Here is an 18,788-nt window from a genome sequence, read left to right on the forward strand (position 1 = left end):
CACCTGCCTATGAGATAGAATTATTTTTCTGAAGTATTAATAAATACATTAAAACTGATAAATACGCTACAAGTTTTCCAAAGATTACTCCATTGTCCACAAATTCTTCTACTCTTATATATATCTAAATGATTTGAATAAAAATTTACATATATTGATTCTTAAAATTGGATTAACAAACTAAATTCGTTAACTACATTCTTCGGCTTTTCTCCCAATATTCTGTTAACAGTGGAAAAAATGTATGAAATTTTACCAACAGAGCAGTATATTTATATGTGTATTAGAAAATATTTTTTTATTCGTAAACACTGACTTAAAAATTATAAACAATTAAAAAAAATATCGTTTTTATGTAGTGGTTTAATTTTTAAATCAGTTCTTAAAATTTTCTTCACGTAGATTCCTAACAACTTTGCATTTCGCAAATACTGATCTTATCTCATTCTGCACATCATAATTGGCTCTTCATACCATAAATATACGTAACACACATGAAATAATAAGAGAACAATGACACCATCTTTCACGGGAAACATTTACGATTTCGTTTATTGAAAGCCTTTTGTTGCTACGAACTTATTAATATATTAATACAGATTGATATTATTAATACAGATATATTATATTATTAATACAGATTTTCAGAATTAGCCCACAGGTACCAAATGGAATCGTTTTCTCTCCCCCCCCCTCAAAAAAAAAGAAAAGAAAAAAGGTTGCGTCATTCATTTTTAAACTTGCGAAACGTCAATGCAATACGAAATTTATTTTCATAGTAACCCACACATGATACACTTCATTAGGAATAATACCTTTTTAATGATCAAGTTATAATTTAATGCTAGAAACAAAATTCAAACATAGGGATATACTCTCCATTTGGAATGGCGCCAAGGCGTTCTCTACCAGAAGAGGAATGAATGATGTAACCGAAAAGAGTATCTAGTAATTACGAAGGCGGTTTTCCCGGATACAGGCGAAAACATCACGGAAAAAACAACACAAGGCGAAAAACGTACACATCGTGGGAGATGAGCAAGGAGAAATTATCGTGGCACGAAACATAGGTCGTCGAAAATAAAGCTGTTCAAAAAATTCCTAGTTTAAAAACATCGTCGAAAATATCATGGTAAGAAATAAACCACCTACAAATCATCATAAAACGCAGTCATGCGATTTTTCGGGTTTTAAAAGATGTAAATGGATATTTGCATAATAATTTGTAAAAGACAGAATGAGAAATATTTTTACCTCTTAATTTCATATTTTTGAATTAACTAATAATTTTTTTCTGAAAACTGAGGAGGAAATTTAAGCATTCAAAAGTTGTAAATGAGAAGGCCATTAATGTTACTTATAGCAATTAATAGAACTTCAAGCTAACATAATTAACAAATAAAGGTCATTAATTAATTCATCTCTTTTATAAATTTTTAAGGTCATTTTTCACAAAAAATATAATCTAAAAGAAATTAGAAAAAGGAAAATGAGTAGCTGCATGACGTTACCTCTATTCAAATTCTTTCATTAATTATCAAATTGTAAAACTATTTTCTTTCACCCTTGTTAATCTGATGTTCTTTTAACGAAAATTAAACCTCTTTCTTAAATTCCTACTATTAATTCACACTATCCCTATAACCTTGTTCAAATTTTCAGTCGTTAATAAAATACTTTTTATTCATCCATTCAAGTTGAAATACATTTTTTTTAAAACTTGTAGTGGACATTGATGTTACTACATTACGTGGACACTTGATGTTAATACAGCTTCTTCACATTTTTATTCACTTTAATTTTTTCACATTTCACAGTTTTTTCACTTTAATTCCTTGAGTCGGATATGAGTTGTGTGAAATCATTAGATGGAATATTAATTGAAGAACTGGACTGCTCGAAACTCACTGGAAAGTTTCCTTTCAATAATGAAACATTACAAGCGATGGATAGAATGAGAAATTATAGACCACAATCAGCTTCATAAATTAGAAACGAAAAATTTTAATAATGTTAATGAGAAATAACTAAAATAAAATTTTTCTTTGTTGGTATAAGTAGGAATTGACTTAATTTTTTTTTTATTTTTCTTAAAGTGTCATTAACACTATCATGTGCAGCGTGCAGTTAATTATTTGGAATTCGGTTTTTTAGATATGAAGAAACATGTCAGCTACATGTTTCGTCGTAACTAATAAATCAATAACTAACAAATTTGTTTGGGCTCCACTTTCAGTAGGGACTTTCAAGTTTGTGAACTGCTACAATTTTCTATTAATTCTTCATAATTCAACTTCCAGAAGGTTACCAGAAATTCAGAACTCCTTTGCAGAAATGGAAGATCCCACTCACAGCAGTAGAACTCATCGAAAACTCTGGATACCCGTATCGTTAAATTTTAAATATTCTGTACTGGCGGCATTAATATAAGTTAATTAGCTCTGGATCTAGAGTTCGATTAGAAAGTTACAGATGGGAAGAAAAAAATACGAATAGAAAATGCAATCTTGTAGAGTCATTAAGAATATTTCAAAGCAGGAAACAGGAAAAATCAACATTGCATTCACCAGAATTCGAGTAGCAAACATCCTGATTACCACCCGGAGATGCTTCCAATTACACCACAAAGGCACACGATATAAGTAAGGAAATAATAACTTACACTCTTCGCCACTTAAAGGGTGGCTAGGAAGGAGCGAACACAGAAGCTAAATCAGAATAATAAGGAATTACTGTCGACCACATTTTTGTTTGGGCGTCACTTGCAGAATCATTGAATTTATTTTGGAGAAGGAAAAAGAAAAAATCAGCAATGACCTTGCTGGAATTTGAAGTTCCGATCTCCCGACTGACATCCAGAACGTCTTTTCAATTCCAACTCGAATATAAGAGGCAAGGACATTATTCTTCATCCATCGTTCCTTACAATCATTCTTCGGGTTGTTAGTGCTGTGTTGTTACTCATAATGAATGCAGGACTTACTCAGAATATATTTCCTTCCTGTAACAGATTATGAGAACATAACTTATCTCCTCCACTCTATTCTGGATTTTGGGGGATATTAACTCTCCAAGGCTGCTAACTTTAACAAGTTTTCAACGTAAGATGCTTTATAGAACTCTTAAACATTTGCAATACCACGCGCTTTAAAGAAGATTGTGGACTGTTACGTAAGTATCAAATCAGGTAAAGCAGTTACAGGCCAGTTATGTTTTACGTTATCCAGTATTGTTTCCTAAAAAAATATATTGGTATTGGATTGATGTGAATGAAATATCTGATCATAAATATAGCGGAAAAACTGCCTCCGGACCACAAGTACTGTTGAAGTCATGTATGTTACATTACAAAAGCACTACAAGTCATCAGGACAAGCTGTGTTACCAATGTTATTAATACGTGTAACACTGTTGAACAGAACGTCATCAAACTAAACGAAGGAAGAACTCTCAGAAAATTTCAGAGCGTAACATTTTCTCACCAACCACATTCGCCTTCGTTGGTTTTCACCTGAAGAGGTGATAACTTGACTATCTTGACTGCCTCTTAACCTCAAATATTCACTATTGATTGAGAAATCCAGTATGTAGTGGCAAATTCTTCGCATCGCAGAATTCGTACTTCTTTCGCCAAGGAATTCACTCGTTCAGAGAACTAAAAAAAAGTGTATGATTGGAAATGGAAACTACTTTGACGCAATTTGAAGATGATATATGTTTTGTCTCCCGCAATTAAACTGCGTCAGCCCCATAATTAATTTCACACTTTATGCGAAAGTTATTGCAACATTGTGTTATTTTCAAATTTTCTTATAATGCTTTTAAGTTTCAACAATTGGTTAAATTTAATTTTTTCTTACTTTTAGGCTGAACATAAGACTTATTTCTTTTCAAATGACATCGACATGGTTCTTCAAATAGAAAACTATCTGCTATTTTTGAAGAGAGAAGATTTGTGCATTCTTACTTTAAAAATGTTGTGAATATTTTTAATTTGAAAAATGGTGAATTTTACCCACTTCTGGAGTTCTAGTGGGAATACATTTCTCTTTCGTTTCATCTTGATCATGTAATACATTTTTATAGCAGTTATCACCAGTACAATTTATTATTCCGAGAAGTATCAATTCATTGCTCGGTTTTCCCTTCGCGGGGCTCGTGTTTCGGCCGGCTGTAGTTACACAAAAGAAATCTGAGCACGAAATTCCCTAGGGTAAAATGAAGATTGGTCAGTTTTTGTCAGTAACAATCTTGCGACATGCCAGCAGTAGATCGATATTGTCGAATTGGGAGAAATGCCGCAATGAAAACGGTGTAGAGGTTGTTAAAATATATGTCACTGGCACGCAGTAAGTTCATTTAAAGAAATTTGCCATGTTCCAAAGAGGTCTTTTGCCTTATGATTAAATTTATACTCTTTTTAATGTTCTGTTTGACTCGGTTCAATTACCAAAAAGAGAAATGAACTTTCGGGTAATGTACACGGGTACACGTATTTGTAACTAACTGAAATGTTAGCACGGAAAGAATTTTCCTGACTTAAGCTATCGTATTCATGGTATTCAAATCTTTAAATCGATCTTCTTGTCAAGCTCGGACTTAGATAATTTCAGTTGGCCCCAGTATCTCTCACGTATCTCTTCCTTTGGTGTGAAATCTTTATTATTTTAAAAATATTTCATTTCATGCAACTTATGGGTGTTGTTAAAGTTCTAATGGATGAAAATAATTTCGATTACTAGGAAACTAGTATCTTTTAGGAAGTAAACGGAAGGTTTATAGGATTGCAGTGACCCTGAGAGACGAAGGCAGCGAATATCGTGCCTTGAAATGAAGGAAGCGTTAGATCTTGGATCCAAAAATTCCTAAAATTGAAGGAGACAGCTTTTAATTCAATATATTTAAGTTGTGAAGCAATATCCTACCTAAAGGTCCAACTATTTCTCATGTGAAAAATTAATCTTATAACGAAAAGCTACAGCTCAGTCCGAAAGGATGAAATGGCCTACTAGCGGCCGACCTGTAAAGTCGCTGAACACTGGCAGTTCGGTTCGAGATTCGAATCCCGCAAACGGGCTGGCCGCATGGGCGGTTTTGTGGCTTTTTCCCATATGTAAGTGTATGCGAGTCAGATTCCCTTAGAAAGTCCTCCACGAAGACATTCCTTCCCTTAGGCAGATAGCCCTCTAGGCTTTGCCATAATCACATAAACCAATCAATATGTATGAATGAAAATTCAAAAATAACCCGAGGTTAAAACCCTGAGTCATTTCTTTTAAGATCTATTTAAAATAGATCAAGTATATAAGGCATCCTAATTCAGGTTACTTATTTTAGCTAATAAGCTACTTATTGCACCAAGATACCAGCCCTCAAGTGTTTCGGCGTAATAAGTAACATGATTTAACCACACAATTTTAATGAAGCCAAACTCTTTTCGCATGTAAAAGTATTGCACTAGCTTAAAAAAATTTGATATCTCGTTCTGTTCCCTTGAGCAAGACGCAACTAGCAACTACAAAACATTTTGGAGTGGAAATTGTAATGCATTTTCTAATGATCGCCTGGAGGGGCACAGAATAAAATGGGTTAGCTTGCTAAAACGTAATTTTTACAGTAATTATTATATTTGGAATCAGATTCTTATTTTAAAGGCACCCTAATCCCCTGATGAGAGTAAGGAGGTATCCGACAGTACTTTGACATCTGACTGTTTTTATGAAAGTATTTCATTCATGCTCAATCTAAACTCTGTCTTTCTGGTACCATTTTTGTGATTTGTTTTATGTGTGACAGGAATATGCGCCAGTTTCCCTAAAAAGTCCTCAAGGAAGATGTTTCTTTCCATAGACAGATAGTCCTCGTGTGCTTTGTCATAATACAAACAATCCACTCAAATCCTTTCTGGTGCCCTGATATGCATTCACTTCTGGTTTATCTCCACGAAGTCAGCTCTGTGTGAGCTTACAGGCTATCTGTATCCGGGAATGCTTTCGTCTTTTTAAATGTCTCAACTAAATTACTCGTTAAAGGAAAATTAATTTTACATGATGGTACTTCAACAAAAGGATTACAACTACTTAGTGAAGTTTATTTAGTCAAGTCCTTATAAAAGTGCTGGGTAGGAACACCCTTATATGAGGCAGCGGTGGGTGGGCAGGGTAAGGCATTTTATAAGTAGTATAATAATGCGTTTTGCACGTGCAATTGTGATTGGTGTATGTGCCACCAAATGAAAAAGTTTGAAAGAAGAAAGAAAAATGGAACAGAAGCATTTAAAGCGGATTTAAAGTCAAAGCAGAAATAGATCCATTTAAAGTCAAGGTAGAAATAGAAATGTTAACAAGGATTTATGTAGTACAAGATACACTAACAGTACGACACTATATAGCGTGTCTACAAAAGCTCTTATTCAGCCTTTATTTTCACATCCGTTGGTCATTAACATATACTACCTCTACTTACAAAAATATTTTAAACGGTGTAAAAATTCATTTTCGCGTTTTAAACTAAAACAATCAATTTTACAACTATAACTATAATTTTAAAACTGTAAAACAAAATATGGTTGACTCCTCTTCCAACGGTTGCGAAAATAAAGATCGTATAAAGAATTTTATGGCACATTGAATATTCACATATTAATTCAAAAAGGGCTGTTTGTACTGCATAAAAAATAAAATCATAAAAATGCTGTTTTTTATGACTTTTTTCTCCTTGAGGTCAAAACGAATTTAAATTTTTTCTTCGAGGCATGGAAGTCAGATCTTAGTCTAATATCATATACTAAACTAATCCCAGTAAGCTGTTTTCTTTTCCTGACGCTAAATTTGTTTTTTCGTCTTCTCTCCTTTTTTCCTGAACTTAATGTAATAAAAGTTTATATCCCCCAGAATAACTTTCAGTTTACTATTTCTGATAAAAGATTAAACGTTTATATTTTTTTAACATATTTTTCTAGTTTTTGATTGGAATCGTCAGGAACTTGCTATATATTTTTTTCTTTTCATCTCTTAAATCTCAGGTAGCAGTCGCTTTGGTAATTCAGTATTAAAATGATTATCAATCTGCACGAAAAGAGCAAGTTCACAGCCGCAGATGAGTCTCAGCAATTACGTCTGAATAGAGTAGAGTCCATAGAATGAGAGATCTGGTGTTTTCAACTTCTGCCTGAGAAGAGTAGAGTCCTTAAAATGGCACATGTCGTGTTCCTAACTTCCGTCTGAATAGAGTAGAGTCCATAGAATAACAAATGTGTATTCAGCTGACGTTTCGCCTAGTATGCGTTTTCCTTTCCAAATTGGAGGAGAAAATGTGAAGGGCGTGTTATGATCGCCGTCAAGTTCACGTTCAAGGAAGAAATCTCTTACGTTAGCATCGTCGAGAAAAAAATATCCGAAACAAAGCCATCATCTATTATTAACTTGTGCCTGCTTAAAGGATTTTTTGTTTTTATACCTGTAACTGAAAGCTTTTATAATAGAGGTATTGAAGCTTAAATTAGTTTAGAAGTCAAATGCCAGTTTTATACTTTACAAAAATGATATGGGTACAAATAAGTCGATAAATGTTGTTGCAGCTACACGTGTGCCCGTGAAATACAGCATAATTATGATAATTAATATCAAAATTATTTTACCATCAAATTTTATCCATCTCCTGTTTTCGAATGCGTTACATAGCAAAATATACACCGAATAGAATCATGTGCAATATTCAAGTTTACATTTTTTCAGTATATATTTCTTATTGAGCACAACTAATTACCAGAGTGCAATGCGCAAATCAAATGGCAGTTTAAAAGGTGCTTGTCTCTTTTAGCAATCGTTTGAAACTCCTACCTGATTTGAAGTCCGTATGCTTCCTCTTAGGTAAAACTCCGGTTGTGACCTTGATGCCGCAGTTCCCTAAAAATTTAAAAGAAATATTGAGTAATAATTGCGATAAAGATTCAGAAAAATATTTATTTTTTATTTGTATTTTTAAAACAAACATTCGAAAGAATATTACAAGAAAGATAGAAGGATGTTCAAGCAAAACAGGACAAAATCTTTCCGTTATCAAATGTTTAAGAAATAGATTAATCAAGAGTTATTTTGTTTATTTCGTGTTTCTTCACATATGTGCCGTAAACTAGGACTTAATTATTATATTCTCGAGGTATAACATGGATCGCTTATACAGCAGGTTTAGACATTCCTCATTTTTTTTCCCCTAAGCCACACGTAAGTAATGTGGTTCCAGTTTCCTCGCAACAAACCAGTGATATGCCAAACGTCTTATTTGATCCTTGTGAATACTTGGTCTAGATTATCATTGAGACAGATCTCGTTCAGGAGGGCTGTTCTACTGTCTGATTCGACTTCAGCAATACAGGCCATCTCCTCTTACCAAGAGTGTAAGGACATATGCGTGCAACAGTGTCAAGAAGTCATAAAAGAACTTAAGTCATAAAGAACTTCCCACAAAATATCTTTTCAATGGATACCTTCACACTGCGGTATTTATGGGAATGAGATGGCTGATATGCTTACGAAAAAGGGGGCTACGGTTCTCCAAAAGCCAGAAACGAGTGCAAGCCTCCATTCGATTAAGCTTCTGACATCACTAACATATCAAAAGACTTTTAGAGATTTTGTCACTCGGGCTTATGAGGGCAAGCATTGGAGTGTTCTCTCAACGAACCCAGCTTTTGTTTCTGACCACCGGCGGTTGCATCTTTTAGACTATTGACGGGACATGACTGTCTACAGAATCATTTATTTCGCATTGGACTAGCTGATTCGCCGTTGTGTGTTTTATGTAAGAGTGGACGGCCAATGACGGCGGAACGAGGAGTGTGGAGCACTGACAAATTTTTCTTGTAGATTTCTGTGCTATTGGCAAGCAAGGAGTTTAATGGCCTAACGGACAATGTAACTGGCATTTGACAAATAAGTACTTGGTCTAGAAATAACGCACTTACAGCTTAAAGTTGGGCAATTTAAAAAGCAACTTCTGTGCTATCATTTCGCGCTACGTGCGTTTTATCTTATAGAAAAATGAGAACAATATAAGGGCTTAACTGCTGACAAATTTTAAAATGTTTCAGAAATAACTTTTATAAAATATATAACACGTATACAACACACTGTATTAAGCAAATACGTGTACGTACGGAATGTAAGTGATGTGATTTTTGTTTACGTGCAGTTGCACCGTATGTGTCTGCTTTTTGTATGTAATGTATTTTATGTTTTCTGCTTAGCTTGTTGCTTTCTAATTACATAATCTAATGAAATGTTTAAAAAGGATTTCTAAAGCTTATTGAGTTACGAATATTTTAAAGTTAATTGATTTTAAAGTTTGTTTATTTTAAAGTTTATTGAGTTACGATTCTCATGTATTCTGTGAGAGGAAAAAGAGATAGATAGGTAAAATTAAAGTGCATTTTGAACTTTCAAAGTGATATGTAAGTACATACGTAACGTTTACATATAGTGCTGTACTGAGATATTTTTTGCAGAGTGACGTTAGCGAAAAAGTTCAACTTTTTCTGTAATGAGATCCCAATACTTTTCTGAAGTTTAACTCCATGCTTCAAATTATTTTTTAATATCAAGTTTTGTTACAAAAAAAAGTTGGAATATTTTTCGAGTTATTTGCTTTTAAAGTTTTAGAACTAGTTTTATAACCTCCCGCCAAAAATAATTTTAATTGGAGGAATTCTAATTTATGACAACGCTCAGTTTTTTTTTTTTTTTTTTTAACTCTTCAATGAATTCAGTTTTCAGATTTTTAGACAAGTGGTTTCCTGCAGTTTTTAAAATCTATTTCATTTAATTGAGTTTACTTCTTTTGGCAAAATTAATTAATTAAATTTATTTTATTTTTATGGTTGGATTTAAGCTAGGAGTTTGACCGTTTTACTTTACTTCTTTGGTTGTAACAAAACTACAATTACACCCATGTAGAGGTTGGATTAATTTAATAAAAAAATTAACTACTTCTTGTAATTAATTTACTTAGTTAAGTTAAAATTAAATTCATTAAGTTGCTCACTGAGTAGTTAGTTTAATAGTTTAAACCAAATGCAAAAAGTGTTAAAATTTTATAACACATGACCAAGAGCTTGATACCATGAGAAGCTGAGAAGTGCGGCTATTCTGTTTCGTCTATAAGGTATTTTATGTTAATTAACCAATTTTTATAATTTGGATCTGTACTATTACTTTTTCTTGTCGTTAACCCTCGTCAGGATGTAAATAATTTAAGATTATTTGAGGCGAGAGTTTGAATGTTTTAATATAGAGTTTTTAATAGTGAACGCCAAGTTTATTATTTTCTCTCATCCAGCTCTACTAAGTTAATATCCCGGCGTTAGCCATGTTGACAGCCGAAGTTAAACCGAGCCATTTAACTTTTCAGCCAGCTTTTAATTAGGCAAATTTGTGCAGTCCAGGCTACGAATCCATTTTGGATTCTGTTTACAATTTTACGTTATTTTAACACCTTTAAGCGGCGGAGTTTGATTATACGCATGGATTGTGCCTTCAGTTATATTCAAGTTTTAATAAAAAGGTTAATTTAAAGCCTTCCCATTGTCGTATTTCCACAGACGAAGCGATAACTCACTTGGCAGTATAATAGGTTTTGAAGGACATTTAAGTTAGTTAGAAAGTTTGGGCTCTATGTGTATTTTAATTACTCGGTAGTATTAGATTATTGCTGTTCTAAAACGATTATGAATTTATTCATCATTTCATTCGTATATATGTATGTATGTAATAATAAAAGCAAAGGAAAAGACGGAACACTGTCGATGCGTGATTAGATCCATATTGAAGACGAATTTTGATTGTGTAGTATGCTAGTAATGCTAACTTGGTAATATCTAAAGAACTTGGCGGTTGAGGCAGTTTTAATTCCATTTTTATTTGCAACTGATATTTGTGGCCACAATTACTTGGCACTCTAGTCGTGCCTTTCCACAGAAGATTTACATTTTTGATATTGTTGGGATAGAAAGCAAGCCAGCGAAATTACATCTTAGCACAGTAGAGAGCAAAAGCTTAAGTGCGTAGTTATGAAAGATGGAAGCACGCGAAGAGAAAAGTTTTGGTTTACAATTCGGTGATTGGTTGTCAAGAGGCATCTGGTATTAACGGTTACGTAAGATCGCATGATTAATTTGAATGACGCAATGCAGATAAGTTATTACGATTGTAGAATAGAGAGGAAGAATTAATGTTTATAGTTATATTATTCTGATTCATACATTTTTATCTTACATATTTCCTCCCTTCAAAAAGAAAAAAGCGTAACGACACGACTTAATTGTAATAATAAAAGCAAAGGAAAAGACGGAACACTGTCGATGCGTGATTAGATCCATATTGAAGACGAATTTTGATTGTGTAGTATGCTAGTAATGCTAACTTGGTAATATCTAAAGAACTTGGCGGTCGAGACAGTTTTAATTCTATTTTTATTTGCAACTGATATTTGTGGCCACAATCACTTGGCACTCTAGTCGTGCCTTTCCACAGAAAATTTACATTTTTGATATTGTTGGGATAGAAAGCAAGCCAGCGAAATTACATCTTAGCACAGTAGAGAGCAAAAGCTTAAGTGCGTAGTTATGAAAGATGGAAGCACGCGAAGAGAAAAGTTTTGGTTTACAATTCGGTGATTGGTTGTCAAGAGGCATCTGGTATTAACGGTTACGTAAGATCGCATGATTAATTTGAATGACGCAATGCAGATAAGTTATTACGATTGTAGAATAGAGAGGAAGAATTAATGTTTATAGTTATATTATTCTGATTCATACATTTTCATCTTACATGTATATATTTAATATGAAATAATAAATTCATAATCGTTAACCAGAATTGAAATATATATATATACATATATTAATAAGAAAATTATTTCCAAGTAAGAGAAAGAAAAAAAATGTAATCTTGAAAGTTAGTGATGTAAAAAGTTTTTAAAAACTGTTAAATTCATGAAAAAAGGAAAACACATGTGACGAAACGTAAAAATCAAATTAAATTGTAAAAGGCTAGAAAATTCAATTATTGTCATTGAATGGAAACTGATTGACTTTTTAAGGGGAACAATCCTGTTTCCATTCAAATAACAATAATTAATTTAAGCGATTATTTTCAAGAACCACGAGCCAAATGTATATATATATATAATTAAAGAAAAGAGAACAAACTATAAAAGACCTATGTGGTAAAAAACTTTGCGCTTTGAGCTGCAAAATTTAGAAAAAAGTTAAAAGAAAATTCCTAGTTCGTACGCTAAAAAGTTGCTTAGATACTGTGGTTCCGTGAAAATATAAGTAAAATAAAGTGCAATGAAATGTGTAAAAAAGATTAAATAAACAATATAAACACTTGAATATTTACATATAAAATTCAAGAGTAGAGTAGACTTTAAGGTACCCCTTGTATTATGGTGAAGTTGTTGTTTGATTTATCGCCAAGTTGTTGTTTCATTTATGGTAGCCTGAGTAGTTGAATGTTATGGAAACCCTATTGTGACGTAGTCGGGTGCATGATTCTGGGAAATTTTGAATCATGGGATATTTTGTAAGCGTTTTTGTGGTGTGTGTTGGTTTGATTCTTTAGACGGTAGAATGGCCGAATGTAGTAAGATTAATTGAAGTTTCTGTACAATTTGGAGCGAAAGGGGAAAAGAGCTTTAATTGACTGGTGTGTAAATGAAGGTTTACTTAGTAGCCATTATAAGTGTCCTGTATGTAGGAAGGATATGCGTCTAGGCGAACGTAAAAACCGTTTAGATGGATTTGAATGCGTTTGTAGGAAGAAAGGTTCAGATGGTCACTATGTGAAGCAAGTCATTTGAGTATGATTGATATTTTGATTTTTACGTGGCTCTGGGTGTACGAAGCGAACTCGAAAATCATGGTAAGTGAATATTTGCTTTTGGTAGTGCTTAAATGTATAACATATATTTCCTTTTTTATGTTATTTATTGTTTGGTTTATAATGTATTTTATTGAGATTGTGTATTTTTTGTTTGCCTATATGAATTTGGTGCTCCTTTGACTTTTTAAGTGAAAATATATCGATGTGTAGTCGACGTGTACATGGATAAATTTAAAAGAGTGTGCAATGCCGTTTTTGTGCAATTCGGGGATTTTTTTAAGTGAAAATAAGTCGACGTGTACATGGATAAAGTCAAAGGCGTGCGAAATGCCATTTTTGTGCAATTCGAGGATCTTTTCTTAAGTGAAAATAAGTCGACGTGTACATGGATACCGAAGTTTGTGCAATTGTTTGTCTTGTTATTTTGGCTTTGTATAGCGGCGATTTTTGGCACAAAATTCGCCGCTTCGCAAGCCAAAATAACGAGTCAAAGAATTGCACAAATCGGTATCCATGTACCGCCAAGTTTCGCCAAGGGGTACCCTAAACTATACTTTTACCAAATTCAATACTAATTGTAAGCAATATGCTGATCAAAGTAAAGCATATTTTAAACATTAGAATTAAAGTGCGACAAAAGACTTAAGCAAAAATACAAAAACAAAGAAGCGAGAAATGGTAGATTAGCCCAATTCGAATCTCATTAACGCTCTTCAGGGAAAATAATTTTAATGATTTTGAATCCAGTTAACTCCATATCGCGTTTCGCCGAAACAGACAATTGAAACTGTATACGAAACACTGAGAGAAGGATAGGAATACACTTGTATATGTATATATCTATATATAGATATATGTAATATATATATAACTTACTTTGCAACAATTGCGCAAGTAGTAGTAACTTGTTTTCGCACTAAATGAGTATAAGATCATACAACATGTAATATATATATATATATAATATATCAAGCAAGGTAGTAATTACAATTTTGAAAAGCTAATTTTGGTCTAGAAAACATCTTGCGCAATATGCTGCAAAATAAGTAAAATGTAAAAAAATGTAGTAAGCTCGCCTAAAAGTTACCAAGAGCTGTTGCTCCAAAAAGTTCAACACGTTTTAAAAAATTAATACATATGAAAATAAAACCATTAAACATGTAAAACAAATGAAATTTCCCTTGAAAAGCCAGTTTGGAAGTCGAGTTGGGCTAATTTACCATTTTCCGCTTATCTTTTTATCTGATTCTGTTTTTTTAATGTTTTACATGTTTAATGGTTTTATTTTCATATGTATTAATTTTTTAAAACGTGTTGAACTTTTTGGAGCAACAGCTCTTGGTAACTTTTAGGCGAGCTTACTACATTTATATATATATATATATATGTGTGTGTGTGTGATGTACCAGCTTTTGTCAGGAATAAATAGATTGTTGAAGAATCATCAATGTAGTCGTAGCTTAAATAATCAGACGATAAGTTTTAAAAAACAGGATCTATTTATTATATTTCAGGAGAAAATAGCAATTACAAAATCAGATATCCGGAGTAAATAAAAAAAATTACTAATCACTTTTTGTATGAAGTTTACTGCATCGTGAAATTAAAGAAAAAGCCCCGATATTCCTTTTGCGAGTCGTTTTATGGCCTCTGGAAAGGCAGAGCTTCCAAGAAATGACGTCAGCTTCGTCAGCCAACCCAGTTCGCTTGAAATATTTCCAGAACATTCTAAAACTGTACGTGTAGAAAAGGCTAGAAAAACAACTTGACTACGGGGCTGTGGATTTAATTCCACGTACTTTCAAATAAGAGAACGTACAGTTAGAATTTTAATTGTATTCTTGACTATGGAATTTTTTTATTACATATATATATATATATAATATCTCTATATCTCTATATCTCTGATATATGTAATATATCTATATAATATGTGTAATATATTTTGTATAATATATATAGATATATTATATAGATATATATAATATATCTATATATAATATATCTATATATATTATACATAATATAAATATGTACATATATATATTACACATATATACATATATATATATATATTATAGATATATACATATACATATATATTATACATGTATACATATATATATATACACACACATATACAACATATACAGATATATACTGTTTTATTACATATATCAGAAATGGTCAAACCTCTCGACTATAGGAACTGCATGTTAGACTTCATGAATATTCGAAAGCCGCAATTAAATTGATTTTGCAAAATGTGGATGTCTATATTTATGCCATTTTAGAAATAAGGAAACAGTTTTCAATAGAAAGAAACGTTTGAAGTAAATTAATGAAAATTTCTTTTTCTGGTGTAATTAATATGATTACATATAAATATAAATTAACAATTTATATTCAGGAAGGAATATTCCTACAATACAGAAAAGTCAAGATTTATATGATGCAAGTGAATACTCTTATATCAGCCAAAAAAATATTCCCTCTATATTCACATTAGTTGATTTTTAGAAAGTACCTTTTTCAGGAACTTAAATTTGTACGCTATTTTAGAAAAAAATCTTTCTCTTGAAATTATAAGGAATTAAAAGTATTCCTCATATGCGACCTCGTGCTGAAGTGAGCAGCAAATTGAGCTTGTAACTTGAAGGTTTAGGCATTGGTTCTCAGCTCGGGCACGGCTGATTTTTCAAGATTTCTCATCAAAATAAACCTAATGAATCTACAATGTAATAAACGTAATACTAAGCATAATATTCTAGGATTTCGCGGCACTCTATAAGGCAACAGAGACGTGCCAGAGTGTAGCGACACTGAATGGTGTAATTTATTACGTCATTTAGTATCGCATTAATGTGTAATTTATTATATCATTCGCATAACTCAAAGCCTCATTACAGCACTGAAGTTTCTAAAATTCCCAGTATGAACATCGTGGTTAGATAACAGATTTTTTTTAATGGTCTTGCTGTCTATAAGAAATAGGACATTGTTTCATTTTCAAACTGCTCAGACTTTTATATTAATAAATTTAGTGCTACGTTCTTACATCGCTTGAACTGACAATAGCTGTGCTCAAATAGTTTTGTATCATAAATGGCTTAGTAAAACTTAAGTTACATTACAAAACATTTGCAAAAATAACCGAAAGAGACTGCTTTGATCAAGAATCGAACCTGCGAGTTTTCGAGTCTATAGGCTACTGCTTTACCATCGAGTGTTTTCAACCGTTTTCTGGTTTCTAATTTCTACTTGAAGTTTGTAAACAGTTATACTTTTGTATCTAATTTTGCTTAATGATGGTCGAGTTCTTGCTCCGCGCATTACGTATAAAGTGCGTTGTAATGTATTTTCTTCCCCTTTACCTTCTTGACGTAACTGGAATTCATGCCCAGCTAGTATGGGAAAGTCCGAAGTTCGAACCTCGGCGAAAGCATCATTCATTTCTCCATTTTAATGCCTTTTAAAAATTCTAATGATGACGCCCGAACTAAAACACGGTGGAAGATAAATCGTAACTACCAGGATTTGTCAAAAGGGTCCTGCCTCCCCCGTCGCCCTTTAAGTGGGGAGGATGTAAGGTTTTAGTGAGACTGAGTGGTGTAACTAGAAGTACGGCCGCTATTTAATACGGAGGTTTGCAATTCGAATCCGAATGACAATTTTGCACATTTTTCATGTTTCCTTCTTCAACGAAACCTAATGACTGTACGGGGTTACCGAGGAAAAAGTTAGAAAAAGTTAGTGATTTCCATTTAAATGGTTCTTTTTTTTTTTTTTTTCCAATTTTTTTTTCCCTTTATTTCTTGTAACTATCATTGTAAAGATTTCCTTCTACTGGCAGTAGACCCTGAAACTTCTCGGGCTGTAAAAGACAACATTCTCACTATATTATCAAAAACATTAATTACTTCTGCATAGTTTCTACTTGAAGTTCGATGGCTAGATTTGTCTTTAGAAGTAAAAATTATGCAGAATAATAATTTTAAGTTTCGTAATCTGCAAACTCAAAATGTTACAATTCATTATAAGAATTCCAGAGTCAAGAATATGTATAATTGGTATAATAATTGTAGGGTTTTTGAAATAGGAGCCGTGAAAAATGTGCATTGCCCTCTCCGGGACTCGAACCCAGACCTTTCGAAATGCGTCGAGTGTGCTACCGGTACACCACGAAGACATGCTGGAAGGGGGGAGAAAATACCTTATATACTTCCTCTTTTAAAGGGTGACTTGAGATTAGGGAACCCACTAAAGGGAACTTGAGATTAGGGGTGACGAATTATCGTCCACCACCTTTTAGTTCGAGCGCCACTTGTAGAGTCATTAGGGTTTTTGAAGCTGGAGAAGTGAAAAATGTGCAATGCCTTCGTCGGGACTCGAACCGTGGACCTCTCGAATAAGCGTCGAGTAAGCTTCCAATAACACCACGACGACATGCGGAAAGCAGGAGAAAATACATTATAGAATAATTATTATATAGTGTTAAAAGTATAAATATGACAGGTGTTTTACTGTGATCTAAACATATTTAGAATACTTTTCACTCACTACAAAAACTTGCATCTGATGCCCTCATACTTGGGCTTTGAAAGCAAATGGTTTAAAATTACTTCCTGTTTAAAATTATGAATATCAAGCAGTTGAAATGTCATTCTTATGAAAGTTCCAAATAAATTTCGCTACTTATAAATGTCAAGCATTTCAGTGTTGAAGATTGCTATAATCTTCAAAAGGCTTCGTAACATAATTGTTGTAAGAAAACCATAGTGAATGTTCTATTTTTGATATCATGTAAATACGAATATTTGATTTTAAAAGTAAAATTAGAAAAAAAAAAAAAAAAAGAAAAAAAGAAAAAAAAAAAAAACTCACATTTACATTCTCTACCAATTGAGGAAGCCGGACCGGATCATCAGCACTCCTTCTTCTGAGGGATACGTCGTTATTTGCAGCTCTGTTGTAGAAGCTTCCACAAAACGGGCACATAGTACGCGCCCTCGAGGGCACGATGCTGATCCTGCAGGACGGACAAGTTATTGACGATGAATCGGCCATTCTACTCTCTTCAGTGACATCCATTGCCGACGTCGGGCTGAAGAGCAGTGTCTCCTAAATGATGGACCATTGATCGGTTACGGGGCTTTGCGTGAAGCGACCTTCGCCCGGCAATACAAAGCGTTGCCTGGTAACTCGTGGCAAACAAACCCTTTCGGGCAATAACTAGATCCCGGATGAAAAATTAATTCAGCATCGTCATCCCTAGCTGAGCGGAAAAAAATCAGCGTTTCATTATCTGGGTTATAACAGATCCACATTCCCACCGCCTTATATATGGATCACTGGCTCTTCCAAATGACAGTTTCAAACTTTCACCCGTAATAAATACATCAGCAGTATTAAATTTGACTTCATTTATTTAGTGAATAATTTTACAGTTTCTGAAGAAACTTATGCATTAGAACTTCAGAGATTTGCAGAAATAGTTTATTTTGATATTGTTACGGATTTTGTATATATGTGAATAATTTTAGTGAAATGGGGAACTGTAGTATCCTTCGTATAATGTAATATAAAGTGCTTGAAAGAATCAAAGCTCTATTCAAATAAGATTATAGGGGCATTGACTACATGGCTATCTCGTTAAATGTGCGAGATATCGCCAAGTTGGCAGTGGTTCGGGCAATTAATTTTTGTAGCCAAATTTATCGAGAAAACGCCAAAAGTCACTGAACTTAGTGACCATTTGGCGAAATTTTGGTGCAGTCCCTGTATTACAATAATTGGTACTGTAACTGTAACCGTATCCGACCCTTATATGTAACTTTAACCGTATATGTCTTCCATTAATTTCGAGAAATGGAAGTATTACACCTCACAACAATCTAATCTGAAAAC

The 18,788-nt window shown here is 33.2% G+C and overlaps 1 protein-coding gene across 1 annotated transcript in view; it reads right to left on the bottom strand.

Annotated features, from left to right (window-relative positions):
* The window catches only part of LOC118190750 (putative E3 ubiquitin-protein ligase HECTD2), an 87,758-nt gene extending 69,713 nt beyond the window's left edge, over window positions 1-18,045 (bottom strand). The window contains exons 1-2 of the mRNA XM_085810090.1: window positions 17,766-18,045; window positions 7,842-7,907 (exon numbers count right to left, since the gene is read on the bottom strand). Of these exons, the coding sequence (XP_085666216.1) occupies window positions 7,842-7,907; window positions 17,766-17,972 (273 nt within the window). The 5' untranslated portion in view covers window positions 17,973-18,045. The remainder of the gene's footprint in view (window positions 1-7,841; window positions 7,908-17,765) is intronic.
* Between the last annotated feature and the right edge of the window lie 743 nt (window positions 18,046-18,788).

This window comes from Stegodyphus dumicola, chromosome X2, assembly GCF_044657685.1.
Source record: "Stegodyphus dumicola isolate Sdum_Otavi_A_Nest chromosome X2, ASM4465768v1".
NCBI lineage: Eukaryota > Metazoa > Arthropoda > Arachnida > Araneae > Eresidae > Stegodyphus > Stegodyphus dumicola.